Below are 19204 nucleotides of genomic sequence, written 5' to 3' on the forward strand. Positions count from 1 at the left end.
CTATGTGGCAAGCTCCCTGCAGGAACGTGCGGACCTGCGGAAGCCTGGCTAGACGCTTTTGAAAAAACACGGAAAGCGCCGAGACTTGTCCCTTGAGAGAGCCGAGAGACAAACCCTTGTCCATTCCAGATTGAAGGAAGGAAAGAAACGTGGGTAAGGCAAACGGCCAGGGGGTAAACCCCTTATCAGAGCACCAGGCTAAGAAGATCCTCCAAGCCCTGTGATAGATCTTGGCGGACGTTGGTTTCCTGGCCTGTCTCATAGTGGCAATGATCTCTTGAGATAACCCTGAGGACGCTAGGAGCCAGGACTCAATGGCCACACAGTCAGGTTGAGGGCCGCAGAATTCAGATGGAGAAATGGCCCTTGAGACAGCAAGTCTGGTCGGTCTGGGAGCGCCCACGGTTGACCCACCGTGAGGTGCCACAAGTCCGGGTACCACGACCTCCTCGGCCAGTCTGGAGCGACGAGGATGGCGCGGCGGCAGTCGGACCTGATCTTGCGCAACACTCTGGGCAGCATTGCCAGAGGAGGGAATACATAAGGCAGTCGAAACTGCGACCAATCCTGAACTAAGGCGTCCGCCGCCAGAGCTCTGTGATCCTGAGACCGTGCCATGAATGCCGGGACTTTGTTGTTGTGCCGAGACGCCATTAGATCGACGTCCGGCGTTCCCCAGCGGCAACAGATCTCTTGAAACACGTCCGGGTGAAGAGACCATTCCCCTGCGTCCATGCCCTGGCGACTGAGAAAGTCTGCTTCCCAGTTTTCTACGCCTGGGATGTGAACCGCGGAGATGGTGGAGGCTGTGGCCTCCGCCCACAGCAGAATCCGCCGAACTTCTTGGAAGGCTTGACGACTGCGAGTGCCGCCCTGGTGGTTGATGTACGCGACCGCCGTGGCGTTGTCCGACTGTATGCGGATCTGCCTGCCCTCCAGCCACTGATGGAACGCTTTTAGGGCTAGATACACTGCCCTTATCTCCAGAACATTGATCTGAAGGGAGGACTCTGTCGGAGTCCAGGTTCCCTGAGCCTTGTGGTGGAGAAAAACCGCTCCCCACCCTGACAGACTCGCGTCCGTCGTGACCACAGCCCAGGATGGGGGCAGGAAAGATTTTCCCTTCGACAGGGAAGTGGGAAGAAAGAGAGACGTTCCTGTCTAAGGATGTCGACCTCTTGTCCCATTTGCTGAGAATGTCCCATTGGAGTGGACGCAGATGAAACTGCGCAAAGGGAACTGCCTCCATTGCTGCCACCATCTTCCCCAGGAAGTGCATGAGGCGCCTCAAGGGGTGTGACTGGGCCCGAAGGAGAGATTGCACCCCTGTTTGCAGCGAACGCTGTTTGTCCAGCGGTAGCTTGACTATCGCTGAGAGAGTATGAAACTCCATCCCGAGGTAAGTCAGTGATTGGGTCGGAGTCAATTTTGACTTTGGGAAATTGATGATCCACCCGAACCTCTGGAGCGTCTCCAGAGCCACGGTCAGACTGTGTTGACATGCCACCCGGGAGGGTGCCTTGACTAGATCGTCTAAGTAAGGGATCACTGAGTGGCCCTGAGAATGTAGGACCGCCACCACGGATGCCATGACCTTGGTGAAGACCCGTGGGGCTGTCGCCAGGCCGAAAGGCAGTGCCACAAACTGAAGGTGTTCGTCCCCAATGGCGAAACGCAGGAAGCGTTGATGCTCTGGAGCGATCGGCACGTGGAGATAGGCATCCCTGATGTCGATTGATGCCAGGAAGTCTCCTTGGGACATCGAAGCGATGACAGAGCGGAGGGATTCCATGCGAAACCGCCTGGTTCTCACATGTCTGTTGAGCAATTTGAGGTCCAAAACGGGACGGAATGAACAGTCCTTTTTTGGTACCACGAACAGGTTCGAGTAAAAGCCGCGACCACGTTCCTGAAGGGGAACGGGGATCACAACTCCTTCTGTCTTCAGAGTGTCCACCGCCTGAAAAAGTGCAACGGTTCGCTCAGGGGGCGGAGATGTTCTGAAAAAACGAGTCGGAGGACGAGAGCTGAACTCTATCCTGTAACCGTGAGACAGAATGTCCCTCACCCATCGGTCTTGGACATGTGGCCACCAGGCGTCGCAAAAGCGGGAGAGCCTGCCACCGACCGAGGATGCGGTTTGGGGAGGCCGAAAGTCATGAGGAGGCCGCCTTGGAGACGGTGACTCCGGCGGTCTTTGGAGGACGTGACTTAGACCGCCATGCAGAAGAGTTTCTCTGGCTCTTCTGTGGCCTGTTGGACGATGAGGATTGGGACCTGGCTGAGCGCCGAAAGGACCGAAACCTCGCTTGAATTTTTCGTTGCTGAGGTCTCTTTGGTTTGGGCTGGGGTAAGGACGAGTCCTTTCCCTTGGATTGCTTAATAATTTCATCCAATTGTTCGCCAAACAATCGGTCGCCAGAAAAGGGCAAACCGGTCAAGAACTTCTTGGAAGCAGAGTCTGCCTTCCATTCGCGTAGCCACATGGCCCTGCGGACTGCCACCGAATTGGCGGATGCTACCGCTGTACGGCTAGCCGAGTCCAGGACAGCATTCATGGCGTAGGATGAAAATACCGACGCCTGAGACGTTAAAGATGCTACTTGCGGAGCAGAGGTACGGGTGACCGCATTAATCTCAGACAGACAAGCTGAGATAGCCTGGAGTGCCCACACTGCTGCAAAAGCTGGGGCAAAGGACGCGGCTATGGCTTCATAGATGGATTTCATTAGGAGCTCTATCTGCCTGTCCGTGGCATCCTTGAGCGTTGAACCGTCAGCCACTGCTACTACGGATCTAGCCGCCAGTCTAGAGACTGGAGGATCCACCTTGGGACACTGAGCCCAACCCTTAACTATATCAGAGGGGAAGGGGTAACGTGTGTCATTAAGGAGTTTAGTAAAGCGCTTGTCCGGGAAAGCCCTGTGCTTCTGGACAGCATCTTTGAAGTTCGAGTGATCGAAGAAAAAACTCCGAGTACATTTGGGAAACCTAAATTGGTGTTTCTCCTGCTGTGCTGCCGACTCCTCTATAGGTAGAGCTGGGGGAGAAAGATCTAGCACCTGGTTGATGGACGCTATAAGGTCATTTACTATGGCGTCCCCTTCAGGTGTATCAAGATTGAGAGCAACGTCAGGATCAGAGCCCTGAGCTGCGACCTCCGCCTCATCCTCTAGAGAGTCCTCAAGCTGAGACCCCGAACAGCGTGATGAAGTCGGGGAAGATTCTAAGCGAGCCCGCTTAGCCGGTCTGGGACTGCGGTCCGTGCCGGAGTCCTCCACGTAATAACTAGAGGCCACCCCAGGAGCACGCTTCGTCGCAGACCGAGAGGGGCCTGGGGGCGATCCCGCAGTGCCCGGGGCCTGTGTAAGGGCCGGTCTGGGCTGCAAAGCTTCTAGTATCTTAGCAGACCATTTGTCCATAGACTGAGCCATGAATTGTGAAAGTGACTCAGAGAGTTTCTCAGCAAAAGCTGCAAACTCTGTCCCTGCCGCCTGGACAGGGGAAGCCGGCGGTTCTACCTGGGCCGAGGGTCCCACAAGTGCCCCAGGCTCCGGCTGAGCGAGTGCCACATGGCCCGAGCATTGCTCACAGTGAGGGTAGGTGGAACCTGCAGGTAGCATAGCCGCACAAGAGGTACAGGTTGCAAAATAACCCTGTGTCTTGGCACCCTTGCTCCTTGTGAACGACATGCTGTAGTCTCCCAGGAGAGTGATCACTGAGGGATATATAGCCACAAGCTAACAGTACAGCCGAACCGAGAAAATGTATACAATATAATATATATATATATACAGTTCAGCACTCTAGGGGGCCCAGCACCGGTGGGAAGAAGCCACCTGGCTTACCGACCGCTCAAGCAGTGTGTGGCCACCAGATTCCCTGCCTCGGGTCTCCCAGAGGTGCTGCCAGAAGTCCTCCACCGGCAGAATGTGCTTAAAACATGGCTGTCGGCGTTCACAGGGGAGGAGGGAGCCGTGGGCGTAACTACAAAAGTGCGGGAATCTGGTGCCCCAGAGTGAATAGTGAGGGGGGCGGAGGACAGCCAAGTGTGCTCCAGCCCTCACTGTCGGCGTCAGACCGACCGTCCCGCCCTTACCCCTGACTGGCAGGCCCGGGGGCGGGAGTTTAAGGCACTAGGCCGCAAAAGCCGGGGACTAAAGTTAAAAACCGCGGCCGGCAAGCAGGCGCGGTCGGCGCGGTAGTCCCGGTCTCATAGCAACAGCGCAGTCGCTGCAGCGTCTGAGGTCAAGGTGTTCCATGCACCGTCCCCAAGGGGACACAGAGTACCTGTAGATGCAGGGCCCTGTCCCTGATGATACTCAGTCTCCTGTCCGACAGAATCCCACAGGGGCTGCGGAGGGAGCCCGGTCCCAGTGCCTGGATGACCGGATAGGATCCCACTTCTCCCAGAGCCCCTAAGGGATGGGGAAGGAAAACGGCATGTGGCTCCGGCCTGTGTACCCGCAATGGGTACCTCAACCTTAACAACACCGCCGACTTAGTGGGGTGAGAAGGGAGCATGCCGGGAGCCCTGTTAGGGCCCTCTTTTCTTCCATCCGATATAATCAGCAGCTGCTGCTGACTAAAAATGGGAGCATGAGTGCATGTGTGCCTCCTTCAACACAAAGCATAAAACTGAGGAGCCCGTGATGCACGGGGGGGGTGTATAGGCAGAGGGGAGGGGTTACACTTTTTAAAGTGTAATACTTTGTGTGGCCTCCGGAGGCAGAAGCTATACACCCAATTGTCTGGGTCTCCCAATGGAGCGACAAAGAAAGTAGGATGCTGGGAGGTGAACGACCAGTGCGCTCCTGAAGATTAAAAGTAAAACAGCCCCTTTAAACCACATCTTAAAGGCCAAGCATAATGCCTTACTAGATAAACTATTGCATCCAACTAATGATGCCCTATATATGCCCATTTTTATTTTTAATAACATTGTAAAAATTCACCAATGCAAACATTACTTACCTCAATATCTTCAATTATTTTGGGATAAAGTGATCTGTAAAATGAGTTTGGTGGGCCATCAGTAGGTCTGTTTTTAAAAAGATATTGATCCCTAGTGAGAAAAAAAAAATGAATTCTAATCTGTAATAAAAGCAGAAGGGCAATGGCTGAACGTAAAGACGGAAGTGTGAACACACGTACCACTGTCTTCTTTCTGATAAGCCCTTCCACAATGGATCAGTACGGACCATCCTTTCAATGAGCTTCTTCCAGAGCATGCCTTCTGAAATCACCCTTTGCCATTCTTTGCATACGAGTTCTGCAGCACACAGTGATCGAGCATCCAGGTAGGACAGTATATTTTCTGCAATATGCTCCAAGCCCTGTTCTGTAAGGGAGGATATCCAACAAAAAACGTCAATAGGGAGAACATTTTAAGGACCATTTACAATGTAAAAGACACCTGCCAGATCGATCAAACTGTATGATATGTACGGCAGAGCCTCAGTGTATCCTGTATGATGCGTATGGCACAGCCTCGGGGTATCCTGTGCGATGCATACGGCACAGCCTCGGTGTATCCTGGGCGATGCATACGGCACAGCCTCGGTGTATCCTGTGCGATCCGTATGGCACAGCCTCAGTGTATCCTGTGCGATGCGTACGGCACAGCCTCAGTGTATCCTGTGCGATGCGTACGGCACAGCCTCAGTGTATCCTGTGCGATGCGTACGGCACAGCCTCAGTGTATCCTGTGCGATGCGTACGGCACAGCCTCAGTGTATCCTGTGCGATGCGTACGGCACAGCCTCAGTGTATCCTGTGCGATGCATACGGCACAGCCTCAGTGTGTCCTGTGCGATGCGTATGGCACAGCCTCAGTGTATCCTGTGTGATGCATACGGCACAGCCTCAGTGTATCCTGTGCGATGCGTATGGCACAGCCTCAGTGTATCCTGTGCAATGCATACGGCAGAGTCTCGGGGTATCCTGTGCGATGCATACGGCACAGCCTCGGGGTATCCTGTGCGATGCATACGGCACAGCCTCGGGGTATCCTGTGCGATGCATACGGCACAGCCTCGGGGTATCCTGTGCGATGCATACGGCACAGCCTCGGGGTATCCTGTGCGATGCATACGGCACAGCCTCGGGGTATCCTGTGCGATGCATACGGCACAGCCTCGGGGTATCCTGTGCGATGCATACGGCACAGCCTCGGGGTATCCTGTGCGATGCATACGCCACAGCCTCGGGGTATCCTGTGCGATGCATACGCCACAGCCTCGGGGTATCCTGTGCGATGCATACGCCACAGCCTCAGGGTATCCTGTGCGATGCATACGCCACAGCCTCAGGGTATCCTGTGCGATGCATACGGCACAGCCTCGGGGTATCCTGTGCGATGTGTACGACACAGCCTCAGTGTAAACTATGTGATGCGCACGGTAGAGCCTCAGTGTATCCTGTGTGATGCGCACGGTAGAGCCTCAGTGTATACTATGTGATGTGTACGGTAGAGCCTCAGTGTATACTATGTGATGCGTACGGTAGAGCCTCAGTGTATCCTATGTGATGTGTACGGTAGAGCCTCAGTGTATACTATGTGATGCGCACGGTAGAGCCTCAGTGTATCCTATGTGATGCGCACGGTAGAGCCTCAGTGTATACTATGTGATGTGTACGGTAGAGCCTCAGTGTATACTATGTGATGTGTACGGTAGAGCCTCAGTGTATACTATGTGATGCGCATGGTAGAGCATCAGTGTATACTATGTGATGTGTACGGTAGAGCCTCAGTGTATACTATGTGATGTGTACGGTAGAGCCTCAGTGTATACTATGTGATGCGCACGGTAGAGCCTCAGTGTATCCTATGTGATGCGCACAGCAGTCTCAGTGTACACTATGTGATTTATACGGTCTCTGTTCATCTAAGTGATGCAGCTTCAGTCTGTCTCACCTACTATATCAATTCTCTCATAAAAAATAAAACTAATACGAACAGAATAAAAAAAAAAAATACGAAAATAAAAAAATGAAAGCTGCTCTTTGGTTGCTACGGGCAACAAAGTTTTACTTTCATACAGTTTCATAAGTTTTCACCTATATCATTTAACTACATTGGAGTATTTAACAGAGGAACAAGGAGGGCAGGGAGGAGCCCGAGAGGTAGCAGGAGGTATTTGATAGGTAATTGTGTTTTTTATCCTGTGGTTCACGGGAAGTGAGCGGCTTCTCTTTTGCCTGATGGATGACATGAACCAAAGTCCAATAATAAAGGGTGTAAACGTATATATGTAACATAATTGGATGAAATATTGCTTCTTTTAATCCCAAAATCAATCTGTCTTACTCCATGTGGCTGTGCTGACTGTGCTCATCAGTGATGTCAGGACAGAGTTCAAAAAACTGTTGCGCCAACTGACTGCCTCAGGAGTGGTCACATGCTGTTATGGCGCCATCGCTATAGCAACGTCAAAGGCAGTGTTGGACAAGCTAGGCTGCAGCCACAGGCGGTATGTCTGATTTCCAAGCCAATCAAAAATTTAAATAATAAAAAAAAAAAATATGTAGTGTAATACTACCAAGGATGCAACGTTTTATTGCCACATTTTGATCTTTTTATTTTTGTCGCTATAGTTGTATATAGCTTGTTTTTCTGTGGGGGGACTGTAGTTTTTATGTGGTGCCATTTTTGGGTAGATATGACTTTTTGATCAAATTTTATTCTATTTATAAAATTTATATAGCTTGTTAGGTTTTACTTCTTTTGCATATAGTAGTTTATTATCCACAATTTACATATTCTGAACTTATAGGTGTTCAAGAACTTGATTTTTTACGGTGTAATGACCTGTAGTTTTTCTCATTGGTACCATTTTGGCATAAATACGGTATAGCTGGTTAGACCAAAACAACATTCCTGATGTGGTTTTTTTTATACTTTGTTTTTTGTTTTTTTTTCTAAAGGTTCCCACTGTGCAGAATAGATAATGAAATAACTTTATGGCCATTATGAATGTGGTCATAACCAAATGTGTGTATTTTTGGGGGGGAATTTGTATTATCCAAAAATAAGACAACTTTACGATTAGAAAAATGTAGACATCTTATTTTAAACATGTTGAAATTGCACTATTTGTGTAGCACAGTGTAATATACCTGCCTGTCAGCATTAGGCTGTTTTCACGGTCTGGGTACAGACTGCCCGCGGGTCTCACATGCCTTTATTAAGCTGCAGAACTGGAATCAGGAGACCTGCGGTCATTCTGTACTCTGAAACTCGGATGTGTGAATTCAGCTTTATAATGGCAAACAGTAGAAATGACAGGGGCCATAGGAGTGATGCAGGAGAAAACCTTTAGTGCCAGAGCTGTAAAAAAAAAGACATGAAACGCACATCCAAACATCGTACTTTGATCTAATGCCGCTAGGCAAAATGTATATACCTGAAAATTAGGTTCTTGGTTTAACATTCCGATCAGACTGTATGAAGCCACTGCCATGCCACGGTGAACCTCTGAGTGGGTCCTTAACTTATTTGAAGCCTTAGGCCGGGGCCACGCGGGGATTATTGCAATCCCCTCGCATGACACTCTGCTCACGCTGGCAGTACAGCAGAGCAGAGTGTCATGCGAGTGTCCCTGCGACTGAGGTCCGATTATGCGAGCGGACCTCAGCTGTGGGGGTCGAGCCGGCGCTGAGGAGGGGCAGGCCGGCGCTGAGGTCCGGCGCTGAGGAGGGGAAGGTGGGATTTATCCCCCTCTCTCCTCTGTAGCCGGCTATTGCTATTCTCGCCCTGCACTTGCAGTACACCGGTGTACCGCGAGTGCAGTGCTATTTTTCTCTCGCCCCATACACTTGAATGGGTGCGATAGAATCTAGTATTGCATTACAGTCGCAGCATGCTGCGATTTTGTTTCTCGCACCGATTAGGGCTGAGAAAATCTCTCATGTGTGCTCACACACAGGCTAATTTTGGTCCGTGTGGAATTTTTATTGCGCTCCACTCGCATTGATTTTCATGCCTTGTGGCTTAAGCCTTAAAGATGTGGCGCCGCGTGCCAACCACCAGCCCGAGCACTGGTCACCTACTGGTGTACTGTCGCTGCGCATGCGGAGCCGTACCTTTAGGCCTTGTTCACACTCTGCGTTTTTACCCATTTTTTTCCGTTTTTGCTGCAGAAATTTCTTGAGAAGAAGGGAATTTTGTTTACTTACCGTAAATTCCTTTTCTTCTAGCTACTATTGGGAGACCCAGACAATTGGGTGTATAGCTTCTGCCTCCGGAGGCCACACAAAGTATTACACTTTAAAAAGTGTAACCCCTCCCCTCTGCCTATACACCCTCCCGTGCATCACGGGCCCATCAGTTTTGGTGCCAAAGCAGGAAGGAGGAAACTTATAAATTGGTCTAAGGTAAATTCAATCCGAAGGATGTTCGGAGAACTGAAACCATGAACCAAAAGAACAATTCAACATGAACAACATGTGTACACAAAAGAACAAACAGCCCGAAGGGAACAGGGGCGGGTGCTGGGTCTCCCAATAGGAGCTAGAAGAAAAGGAATTTACGGTAAGTAAACAAAATTCCCTTCTTCTTTGTCGCTCCATTGGGAGACCCAGACAATTGGGACGTCCAAAAGCAGTCCCTGGGTGGGTAAAAGAATACCTCGATAAAAAGAGCCGAACAACGGCCCCCTCTTACAGGTGGGCAACCGCCGCCTGAAGGACTCGCCTACCTAGGCTGGCATCTGCCGAAGCATAGGCATGCACCTGATAGTGTTTCGTGAAAGTGTGCAGACTCGACCAGGTAGCTGCCTGACACACCTGCTGAGCCGTAGCCTGGTGCCGCAATGCCCAGGATGCACCCACGGCTCTGGTAGAATGGGCCTTCAGCCCTGAAGGAATCGGAAGCCCAGAAGAACGGTAGGCTTCAAAAATCGGTTCCTTGATCCACCGAGCCAAGGTTGACTTGGAAGCCTGCGACCCCTTACGCTGGCCAGCGATAAGGACAAAAAGCGCATCAGAACGGCGCAGTGGCGCCGTACGAGATACGTAGATCCGGAGTGCTCTCACTAGATCTAACAAATGCAAATCCTTTTCACATTGGTGAACTGGATGAGGGCAAAATGAAGGTAAGGAGATATCCTGATTGAGATGAAAAGTGGACACCACCTTAGGGAGAAAGTCCGGGACCGGACGCAGAACCACCTTATCCTGGTGAAATACCAGGAAAGGAGCTTTGCATGACAGCGCTGCAAGCTCTGATACTCTACGGAGTGATGTAACCGCCACTAGAAATGCCACCTTCTGCGAAAGACGTGACAGAGAGACATCCCGCAGCGGCTCAAAAGGTGGTTTTTGAAGAGCCCGTAGAACCGTGTTGAGATCCCAGGGTTCCAGCGGACGCTTGTAAGGCGGGACTATGTGGCAAACTCCCTGCAGGAACGTGCGGACCTGCGGAAGTCTGGCTAGACGCTTCTGAAAAAATACGGATAGCGCCGAAATTTGTCCCTTGAGGGATCCGAGAGACAAACCCTTGTCCAATCCAGCTTGAAGGAAGGAAAGAAACCTGGGTAAGGCAAACGGCCAGGGGGTAAACCCCTTCTCAGAGCACCAGGCTAAGAAGATCTTCCAAGTTCTGTGATAGATCTTGGCTGACGTTGGTTTCCTGGCCTGTCTCATAGTGGCAATGACATCTTGAGATAACCCTGAGGACGCTAGGAGCCAGGACTCAATGGCCACACAGTCAGGTTGAGGGCCGCAGAATTCAGGTGGAAAAATGGCCCTTGAGACAGCAAGTCTGGTCGGTCTGGGAGCGCCCACGGTTGACCCACCGTGAGGTGCCACAGATCCGGGTACCACGATCGCCTCGGCCAATCTGGAGCGACGAGGATGGCGCGGCGGCAGTCGGACCTGATCTTGCGCAACACTCTGGGCAGCATTGCCAGAGGAGGGAATACATAAGGCAGTTGAAACTGCGACCAATCCTGAACTAAGGCGTCCGCCGCCAGAGCTCTGTGGTCCTGAGACCGTGCCATGAAGGCCGGGACCTTGTTGTTGTGCCGAGACGCCATGAGATCGACGTCCGGCGTTCCCCAGCGGCAACAGATCTCTTGAAACACGTCCAGGTGGAGAGACCATTCCCCCGCGTCCATGCCCTGGCGACTGAGAAAGTCTGCTTCCCAGTTTTCTACGCCTGGGATGTGAACCGCGGAGATGGTGGATGCTGTGGCCTCCGCCCACAGTAGAATCCGCCGGACTTCTTGGAAGGCCTGACGACTGCGAGTGCCGCCCTGGTGGTTGATGTACGCAACCGCCGTGGCGTTGTCCGACTGTACGTGTATCTGCCTGCCCTCCAGCCACCGATGGAACGCCTTGAGGGCTAGATACACTGCCCTTATCTCCAGAACATTGATCTGAAGGGAGGACTCTGTCGGAGTCCAAGTTCCCTGAGCCCTGTGGTGGAGAAAAACCGCTCCCCACCCTGACAGGCTCGCGTCCGTCGTGACCACAGCCCAGGCTGGGGGCAGAAAGGATTTTCCTTTCGACAGAGAAGTGGGGAGAAGCCACCACTGAAGAGAGGTCTTGGCTGCCAGAGAAAGAGAGACGTTCCTGTCCAAGGACGTCGACTTCTTGTCCCACTTGCGGAGAATGTCCCATTGGAGTGGACGCAGATGAAATTGCGCAAATGGAACTGCCTCCATTGCTGCCACCATCTTCCCCAGGAAGTGCATGAGGCGCCTCAAGGGGTGTGACTGGGTCCGAAGAAGGGATTGCACCCCTGTTTGCAGCGACCGCTGCTTGTCCAGCGGCAGCTTGACTATGGCTGAGAGAGTATGAAACTCCATCCCGAGGTACGTGAGTGACTGGGTCGGAATCAATTTTGACTTTGGAAAGTTGATGATCCACCCGAACTTCTGGAGAGTCTCCAGAGCAACAGTCAGACTGTACTGACAAGCCACCCGGGAGGGTGCCTTGACTAGGAGATCGTCTAGGTAAGGGATCACCGAGTGGCCCTGAGAATGTAGGACCGCTACAACGGATGTCATGACCTTTGTGAAGACCCGTGGGGCTGTCGCCAGGCCGAAAGGCAGTGCCACAAACTGAAGGTGTTCGTCCCCAATGACGAAACGCAGGAAGCGTTGATGCTCTGGAGCGATCGGCACATGGAGATAGGCATCTTTGATGTCGATTGATGCTAGGAAGTCTCCTTGGGACATCGAAGCGATGACAGATCGGAGGGATTCCATGCGAAACCGCCTGGTTCTCACATGTCTGTTGAGCAATTTGAGGTCCAAAACGGGACGGAATGAGCCGTCCTTTTTTGGCACCACGAACAGGTTGGAGTAAAACCCGCGACCGCGTTCCTGAAGGGGAACGGGGATCACCACTCCTTCTGACTTCAGAGTGTTCACCGCCTGAAAAAGCGCAACGGTTCGTTCGGGGGGCGGAGATGTTCTGAAAAAACGAGTCGGAGGACGAGAGCTGAACTCTATCCTGTAACCGTGAGACAGAATGTCTCTCACCCATCGGTCTTGGACATGTGGCCACCAGGCATCGCAAAAGCGGGAGAGCCTGCCACCGACCGAGGATGCGGTTTGGGGCAGCCGAAAGTCATGAGGAGGCCGCCTTGGAAACGGTGCCTCCGGCGGTCTTTGGAGGACGTGACTTAGACCGCCATGCAGAGGAGTTCCTCTGGCCCTTCTGTGGCCTGTTGGATGAGGAGGATTGGGATCTGGCTGAGGGCCGAAAGGACCGAAACCTCGCTTGAACTTTCCGTTGCTGAGGTCTGTTCGGTTTGGGCTGGGGTAAGGACGAGTCCTTTCCCTTGGATTGCTTAATAATTTCATCCAATCGCTCGCCAAACAGTCGGTCGCCAGAAAACGGCAAACCGGTCAAGAACTTTTTGGAAGCAGAGTCTGCCTTCCATTCGCGTAGCCACATGGCCCTGCGGACTGCCACAGAGTTGGCGGATGCTACTCCTGTACGGCTAGCCGAATCCAGGACAGCATTCATGGCGTAGGATGCAAATACTGACGCCTGAGAAGTCAGAGACGCAACTTGCGGAGCAGAGGTACGTGTGACCGCATTAATCTCAGACAGACAAGCTGAGATAGCTTGGAGTGCCCACACTGCTGCAAAGGCTGGGGCAAAAGACGCGCCTATGGCTTCATAGATGGATTTGAGTAGGAGCTCTATCTGCCTGTCCGTGGCATCCTTGAGCGATGCACCGTCAGCCACTGCTACTACGGATCTAGCCGCCAGTCTAGAGACTGGAGGATCCACCTTAGGACATTGTGCCCAACCCTTAACCACGTCAGCGGTGAAGGGGTAACGTGTGTCATTAAGGCGTTTAGTAAAGCGCTTGTCCGGGAAAGCCCTGTGCTTCTGGACAGCATCTCTAAAGTTAGAGTGATCAAAGAAAGCACTACGTGCACGTTTAGGAAACCTAAAAACTGGTGTTTCTCCTGTTGTGAAGCCGACTCCTCTACAAGCGGAGTTGGAGGAGAAAGATCTAGCACCTGGTTGATGGACGCTATAAGGTCATTTACTATGGCGTCCCCTTCAGGTGTATCAAGATTGAGAGCAACGTCAGGATCAGAGTCCTGGGCTGCGACCTCCGCCTCATCCTCTAGGGAATCCTCAGGCTGAGACCCCGAACAGCGTGATGAAGTCGGGGAAGATTCTAAGCGAGCCCGCTTAGCTGGTCTGGGACTGCGGTCCGTGCCGGAGTCCTCCACGTAAGAACTGGAGGCCACCCCAGGAGCACGCTTCGCCGCAGACCGAGAGGGGCCTGGGGGTGATCCCGCAGTGCCCGGGGCCTGTGGAAGGGCCGGTCTGGACTGCAAAGCCTCTAGAAACTTAGCAGACCATTTATCCATAGACTGAGCCATGGATTGTGACAGTGACTCAGATAGTTTGTCAGCTAAAACAGCAAACTCTGTCCCTGCTATCTGGACAGGGGGGGCCGGCGGTTCTACCTGGGCCGAGGGACCCCCTAGTGCCTCAGGCTCCGGCTGAGCGAGTGCCCCAGTGCCCGAACATTGCTCACAGTGAGGGTAGGTGGAACCTGCAGGTAGCATAGCCGCACAAGAGGTACAGGAAGCAAAATAACCCTGTGCCTTGGCCCCCTTGCTCCTTGTGAACGACATGCTGTTGTCTCCCAGGAGCGTGATCACTGAGGGTATATAGCCACAAGCTAAACCGGAAAATGTATACACATATAATGCGTCTATATACAGTTCAGCACCCTAGGGGGACCAGCACCGGATAACCGGTGTGGCTTACCAACCGGTGTGGCTTACCGACCGCTGCAGCGGTGTGTGGCCACCAGATTCCCTGCCTCGGGTCTCCCAGAGCTGTTGCCAGACGTCCTCCACCGGCAGAATGTGTCAAAACATGGCTGTCTGCGTTCACAGGGGAGGAGGGAGCCGTGGGCGTACCTTAAAAAAGTGCGGGAATCTGGCGCCCCATAGGGATTAGTGAGGGGGGCGGAGGACAGCTATGTGTGCTCCAGCCCTCACTGTCGGCGTCATACCGACCGTCCCGCCCTTGTCCCTGACTGGCAGGCCCGGGGGCGGGAGTTCACTGCACTAGGCCGCAAAAGCCGGGGACTAAAGTAAAAACCGCGTCCGGCCAGCAGGCACAGTCGGCGCGGTAGTCCCGGCGAAAAATCACCACCGCAGTCGCTGCAGCGTCTGATGGCCCAGGTGCTCCATGCACCGTCCCAAAGGGGACACAGAGTACCTGTAGATGCAGGGTCCTTCCCTGACGATACTCAGTCTCCTGTCCAGCAGATTCCCCCAGGGGCTGCGGAGGGAGCCCGGTCCCAGTGCCTGGACGACCGGTTAGGATCCCACTTCACCCAGAGCCCCTAAGGGATGGGGAAGGAAAACGGCATGTGGCTCCTGCCTGTGTACCCGCAATGGGTACCTCAACCTTAACAACACCGCCGACTCAGTGGGGTGAGAAGGGAGCATGCTGGGGGCCCTGATAGGGGCCCTCTTGTCTTCCATCCGATCAATCAGCAGCTGCTGCTGACTAAAATGTGGAGCATTGTGTGCATGTGTGCCTCCTTCAACACAAAGCATAAAACTGATGGGCCCGTGATGCACGGGAGGGTGTATAGGCAGAGGGGAGGGGTTACACTTTTTAAAGTGTAATACTTTGTGTGCCCTCCGGAGGCAGAAGCTATACACCCAATTGTCTGGGTCTCCCAATGGAGCGACAAAGAAAATGGTTGTAACCTTTCTGCAGACATTCTCCAGCAAAACCTAAGGGGAAAAAAAAAAAAACAGCTGTGCGCACAATGCATTTTTTTTTTCTCAAGAACATTCTTTCTGCAGAATTTCTTGAGAAAAAGAATGTACATGTCACTTCTTTTCTGCAGGTACCTGCGTTTTTGCCATAGATAAGGGTAAAAAACCGCAGGGACCAACATGCGGAAAAAACACACCAAAACCACGGTAAAAATGCATGAGGCTTTCAGTGCGTTATTTGACCGCCAGTGCGCTAATATTTCAGACTCAAGAAATTTCTTGAGAAAAATCCTTTTTCTAGTGTGAACAGAGCCTTATGGCGTCAAATAAGTTAGGGACCCACTCACAGGTTCACCATGACGGGGCAGTGGGCTTCATACAGTCTGATCAGTATGGTAAACCAAGAACCTCATGTTCAGGTATATAAATTTTTGCCTAGCCGCATTAGATCAAAGTATTGTTTTTGGATGTACGGCCATGTCTTTCTACAGCTATGGCAAAAACCCTTTACTGCTCCAAAAATCACAAAAATTACGACATTCTACATAGCCCAGATGTTTTTCTCAAGCACCAACACCGCTGGGGCAAGATGTCGGAGAAATGAAACTGCTTCGCTTTCTTCTATTTGAACCGCTTTGTTTGGTGAATTTTGCGCACTACGGATGAGAATAGTAGACTGCTTTGGACATGTATCACTTGCCAATGCCATACTGACAAGCAGCCTATTAGTGAAGGGAGGGTATGAGCACGGGTGCGTGTCTCGTGGTCACTTATCCTCTAGCTAAACCAACAGGCAAAGAAACCAAGTGAAAGAAGAATAGGCAGCACTCCCGAGCCCTGTAATCCAATATGCAATGTTTCAGCTTACATCCCCAGCCTTTTTGTAGCATTTCTGAAGGGCTGGGAGGTAAGCCGAACTATTGTATATTGCGTCACAAACACACATTGAAGCTCAGGAGGGTCTTCTCTTCTTTTCCTAGGCAGACGCAGAGTCCATTGTTAGGCCTTCAGTTGCCATAGCAACTGATCCTCACCCATCAATGCAGTGGTTCTACGGAAGCAGCAAATCCTGTGCCTGGGACACACATCCTGACGGGCTACGTTACACCACATTAGGACGGGCATGAATGTTTTTTGAGGGAAAGGTTTGATAACAAGGGAGAGATATGAATTTGGTCCCATTTTTCAATAGGCATTTCTTTTGCGGCGGATGTTGTGGAGCATTTCATCACACATCATTATTTACCTGGTAGTGCCGTAATGAAGTCTCGCTGTAACATGGGCTTCAAGTAAGAATTAATATGACCATGTTGGTAGTGACACATTCGAGAAATAAGATGTTCAACAAATTCAACCTGATCTGATTCAGACCACTGATCAAAAAATTTTATACACAAGTCCTTCTCTTTCTCATAATTCCCATCAGACGTGCGCTTTCTGGATACAATCACTGATGAAGTTCCGTTAGTTATCTGCAGAGGAGAGAGGAATGATATCTGTAATATATATATACATACAATTAGACACTTACCGATAATCAATAGCCTTACACACTATAAACTCGTGTCAAGTGATAGAACAATGATAAAGGGTTCCAGAAACCAGCAGGCTTTATATGATCTATACTTGGCTTAGTGAACCAAAGTTTGACGTGAATCTGTCACCAGGTTTTTGCTCTCATCTGAGAGCAACCTAACGTAGGAAAAGACTAGTCCGAGCAGTGATAATCTCCTGCTGCTCAAACACTCATTGTACTGAAACAGCAGCACACAGCCTAAAGTGATACATCCCTGCAAAAAAATCTGTTAGGCTGCTTTCACACATTAGTTTTTTGCCATCAGGCTCAATCCGGCAAAAACCTTGCCGTCATGCCGCCGGATCCATTTTTTCCCCCATTGACTTCTATTAGAGCCAGATAGGCTTGCGTTCCATCCGGCTTTCGGAAAATTGGCTTGTCCGGCGGCTGGATGGAACGCTGAGGGGAACGGGTTTTTGTCTCCAGTGAAAAAACCATATCGCACCGGATGCGGCACCGTACGGCGTTTTATAATGGAACCCTATGGACGCCGAATCTGGCGTAATGTGGCCAAAAAAACAAATAAGGCAGTCGGATTCGGTTTTTTGAACCGCGCATGCTCAGTATCACAACAGATCCATCAAAAAAACTGAAGGAACTGATACAACTAATCCGTTTTTTCGCCGGATTCATCGCATCAGTTTTTTTCGCCGGATAGTGCCTGATGGCAAAAAACTGATGTGTGAAAGCAGCCTTAGATGGATTCCCAACTGGATTACTGTTCGGGCACAACGAGTAATACTAAATGGATACACAACCTGGAGGAAAGTTAAAAGTGGGGTGCCGCAATGCTCTGTCCTGGGGCCAGTGCTGTTTAATAGCTTTACAAAAGATCTGGACAATGGAATTATTGGGGAACTCATAAAATTCACAGATGCTACTAAGATAGGAGAAGAAGCCAACACTAGGAGAGGAAAGACATCGTATTCAGAAGGATCTAGACACACTCGAACAATGGGCCAAGGCAAACAGAAATGTGTTTAACAGGAACAAATGCAAAGTCCTACATCTGTGTAAAAGAAATGTAAAAAGCATATACAGTATGGGAGGAATTGAACTAGGTGATAGCACCGGGGAGAAGGACTTGGGCATAATAGTGGATCCCAGATTCAACATGAGCCAACAATGCAGAGCTGCAGCTAAAAAGGCCAACAAAATTCTGGGCTGTATCAAGACAAGCATTGAATCTAGATCAAGAGAGGTAATTATTCCCTTATACTCTGCCCTGGTCAGACCCTACCTGGAATACTGTGCACAGTTCTGGGCACCCCAATTCTAGAAAGACCGATATATTGCAGCAAATCCAGAGAAGAGCAACCAAGATGGTAGAAGGTCTGCAAACCATGTCATATGAAGAACGGCTAAAAGAACTAGGAATGTTTACTTTGCAAAAGACAAGGCTGAGAGGAGACTTAATAGCGGTCTACAAATATCTGAAAGGTAGTCACAGTGCAGAGGGAACTACCCTATTCTTATTAGCACAAGGAAGTACAAGAAGCAATGGGATGAAACTAAAAAGGAAATAGATACAGATTAGACATTAGGAAAAACTTTCTGACAGTGAGGGCAGTCAGGGAGTGGAACAGGCTACCGCGGGAGGTGGTGATCTCTCCATCAATGGAAATCTTCAAGAGGAAGCAGGAGAAACATATCTGGGATGATTTAGGCTTGGACTCTATGGCCATTGAGGTCCCTTCCAACTCTACCATTCTATGATAGAAATCTGTCACCAGATTTTTGCTACCTAATCTGAGAAAAGCATAATGTAGGGACAGAGACTCTGATTACAGCGATGTATCACTTACTGAGCTACTTGCTGTAGTATTTTTAAAATTATTATGACTAGCAGATTAAGGGGGGGTGCACGGTGCATTTTTTATTGCATTTTTGATGCTTTTTATTTGGCAAATCCTTTTTTTCCAGCAAAGTCAATGAAAAACTTGACGTTTTGTGCATGTGATGCTTTTATTCCCTTTAAGATTTGGTGCAGAAATAAATGTACAGCATGTCAGATCCTTCAGCATTTTTCCACCCAGGATGCATAGAAAATGCATGGGAAAAAAAATAAATAAATGTGCATTTATTTGCCAAGAGATGGAAAATTGGTGGAGAACTTTCTGCAACCAAATACTCAGTGTGTGCACATAGCCTCAAACTTGCTACCACAGTCCATCCACACACACCCCTCCCCCTACTAATGATTACACACTGGGCACAAAGCAGAAAGCTGCCAGTAACTGACCAAGCCTCATTCAGTGTCACTTTACAAGGTAATAACTGCGGTACACTGCAACAAATCGCAGTGATACTGTGACCTCCATGTTAGTGGTAAATTTAGGCCGATATTTTTTGCATTAATTTATGAAAATTTTCACTTTTTTTATGCCCTTAAACCAGAGTTATATCA

General features: G+C 50.6%; 1 protein-coding gene across 3 annotated transcripts in view; it reads right to left on the reverse strand.

The window, feature by feature from the left end:
* Nucleotides 1-19204, reverse strand: part of FBXW11 (F-box and WD repeat domain containing 11) — a 128094-nt gene that overhangs the window by 55357 nt on the left and 53533 nt on the right. For all 3 annotated transcript variants that reach the window (XM_075344466.1, XM_075344465.1, XM_075344464.1), the window contains 3 exons: nucleotides 16468-16693; nucleotides 5155-5341; nucleotides 4975-5065 (listed from right to left, as the gene is read on the reverse strand). In XM_075344466.1, coding sequence (XP_075200581.1) covers nucleotides 4975-5065; nucleotides 5155-5341; nucleotides 16468-16693 — 504 coding nt within the window. The remainder of the gene's footprint in view (nucleotides 1-4974; nucleotides 5066-5154; nucleotides 5342-16467; nucleotides 16694-19204) is intronic.

Source organism: Anomaloglossus baeobatrachus, chromosome 4 (assembly GCF_048569485.1).
Source record: "Anomaloglossus baeobatrachus isolate aAnoBae1 chromosome 4, aAnoBae1.hap1, whole genome shotgun sequence".
Classification (NCBI taxonomy): Eukaryota; Metazoa; Chordata; class Amphibia; order Anura; family Aromobatidae; genus Anomaloglossus; species Anomaloglossus baeobatrachus.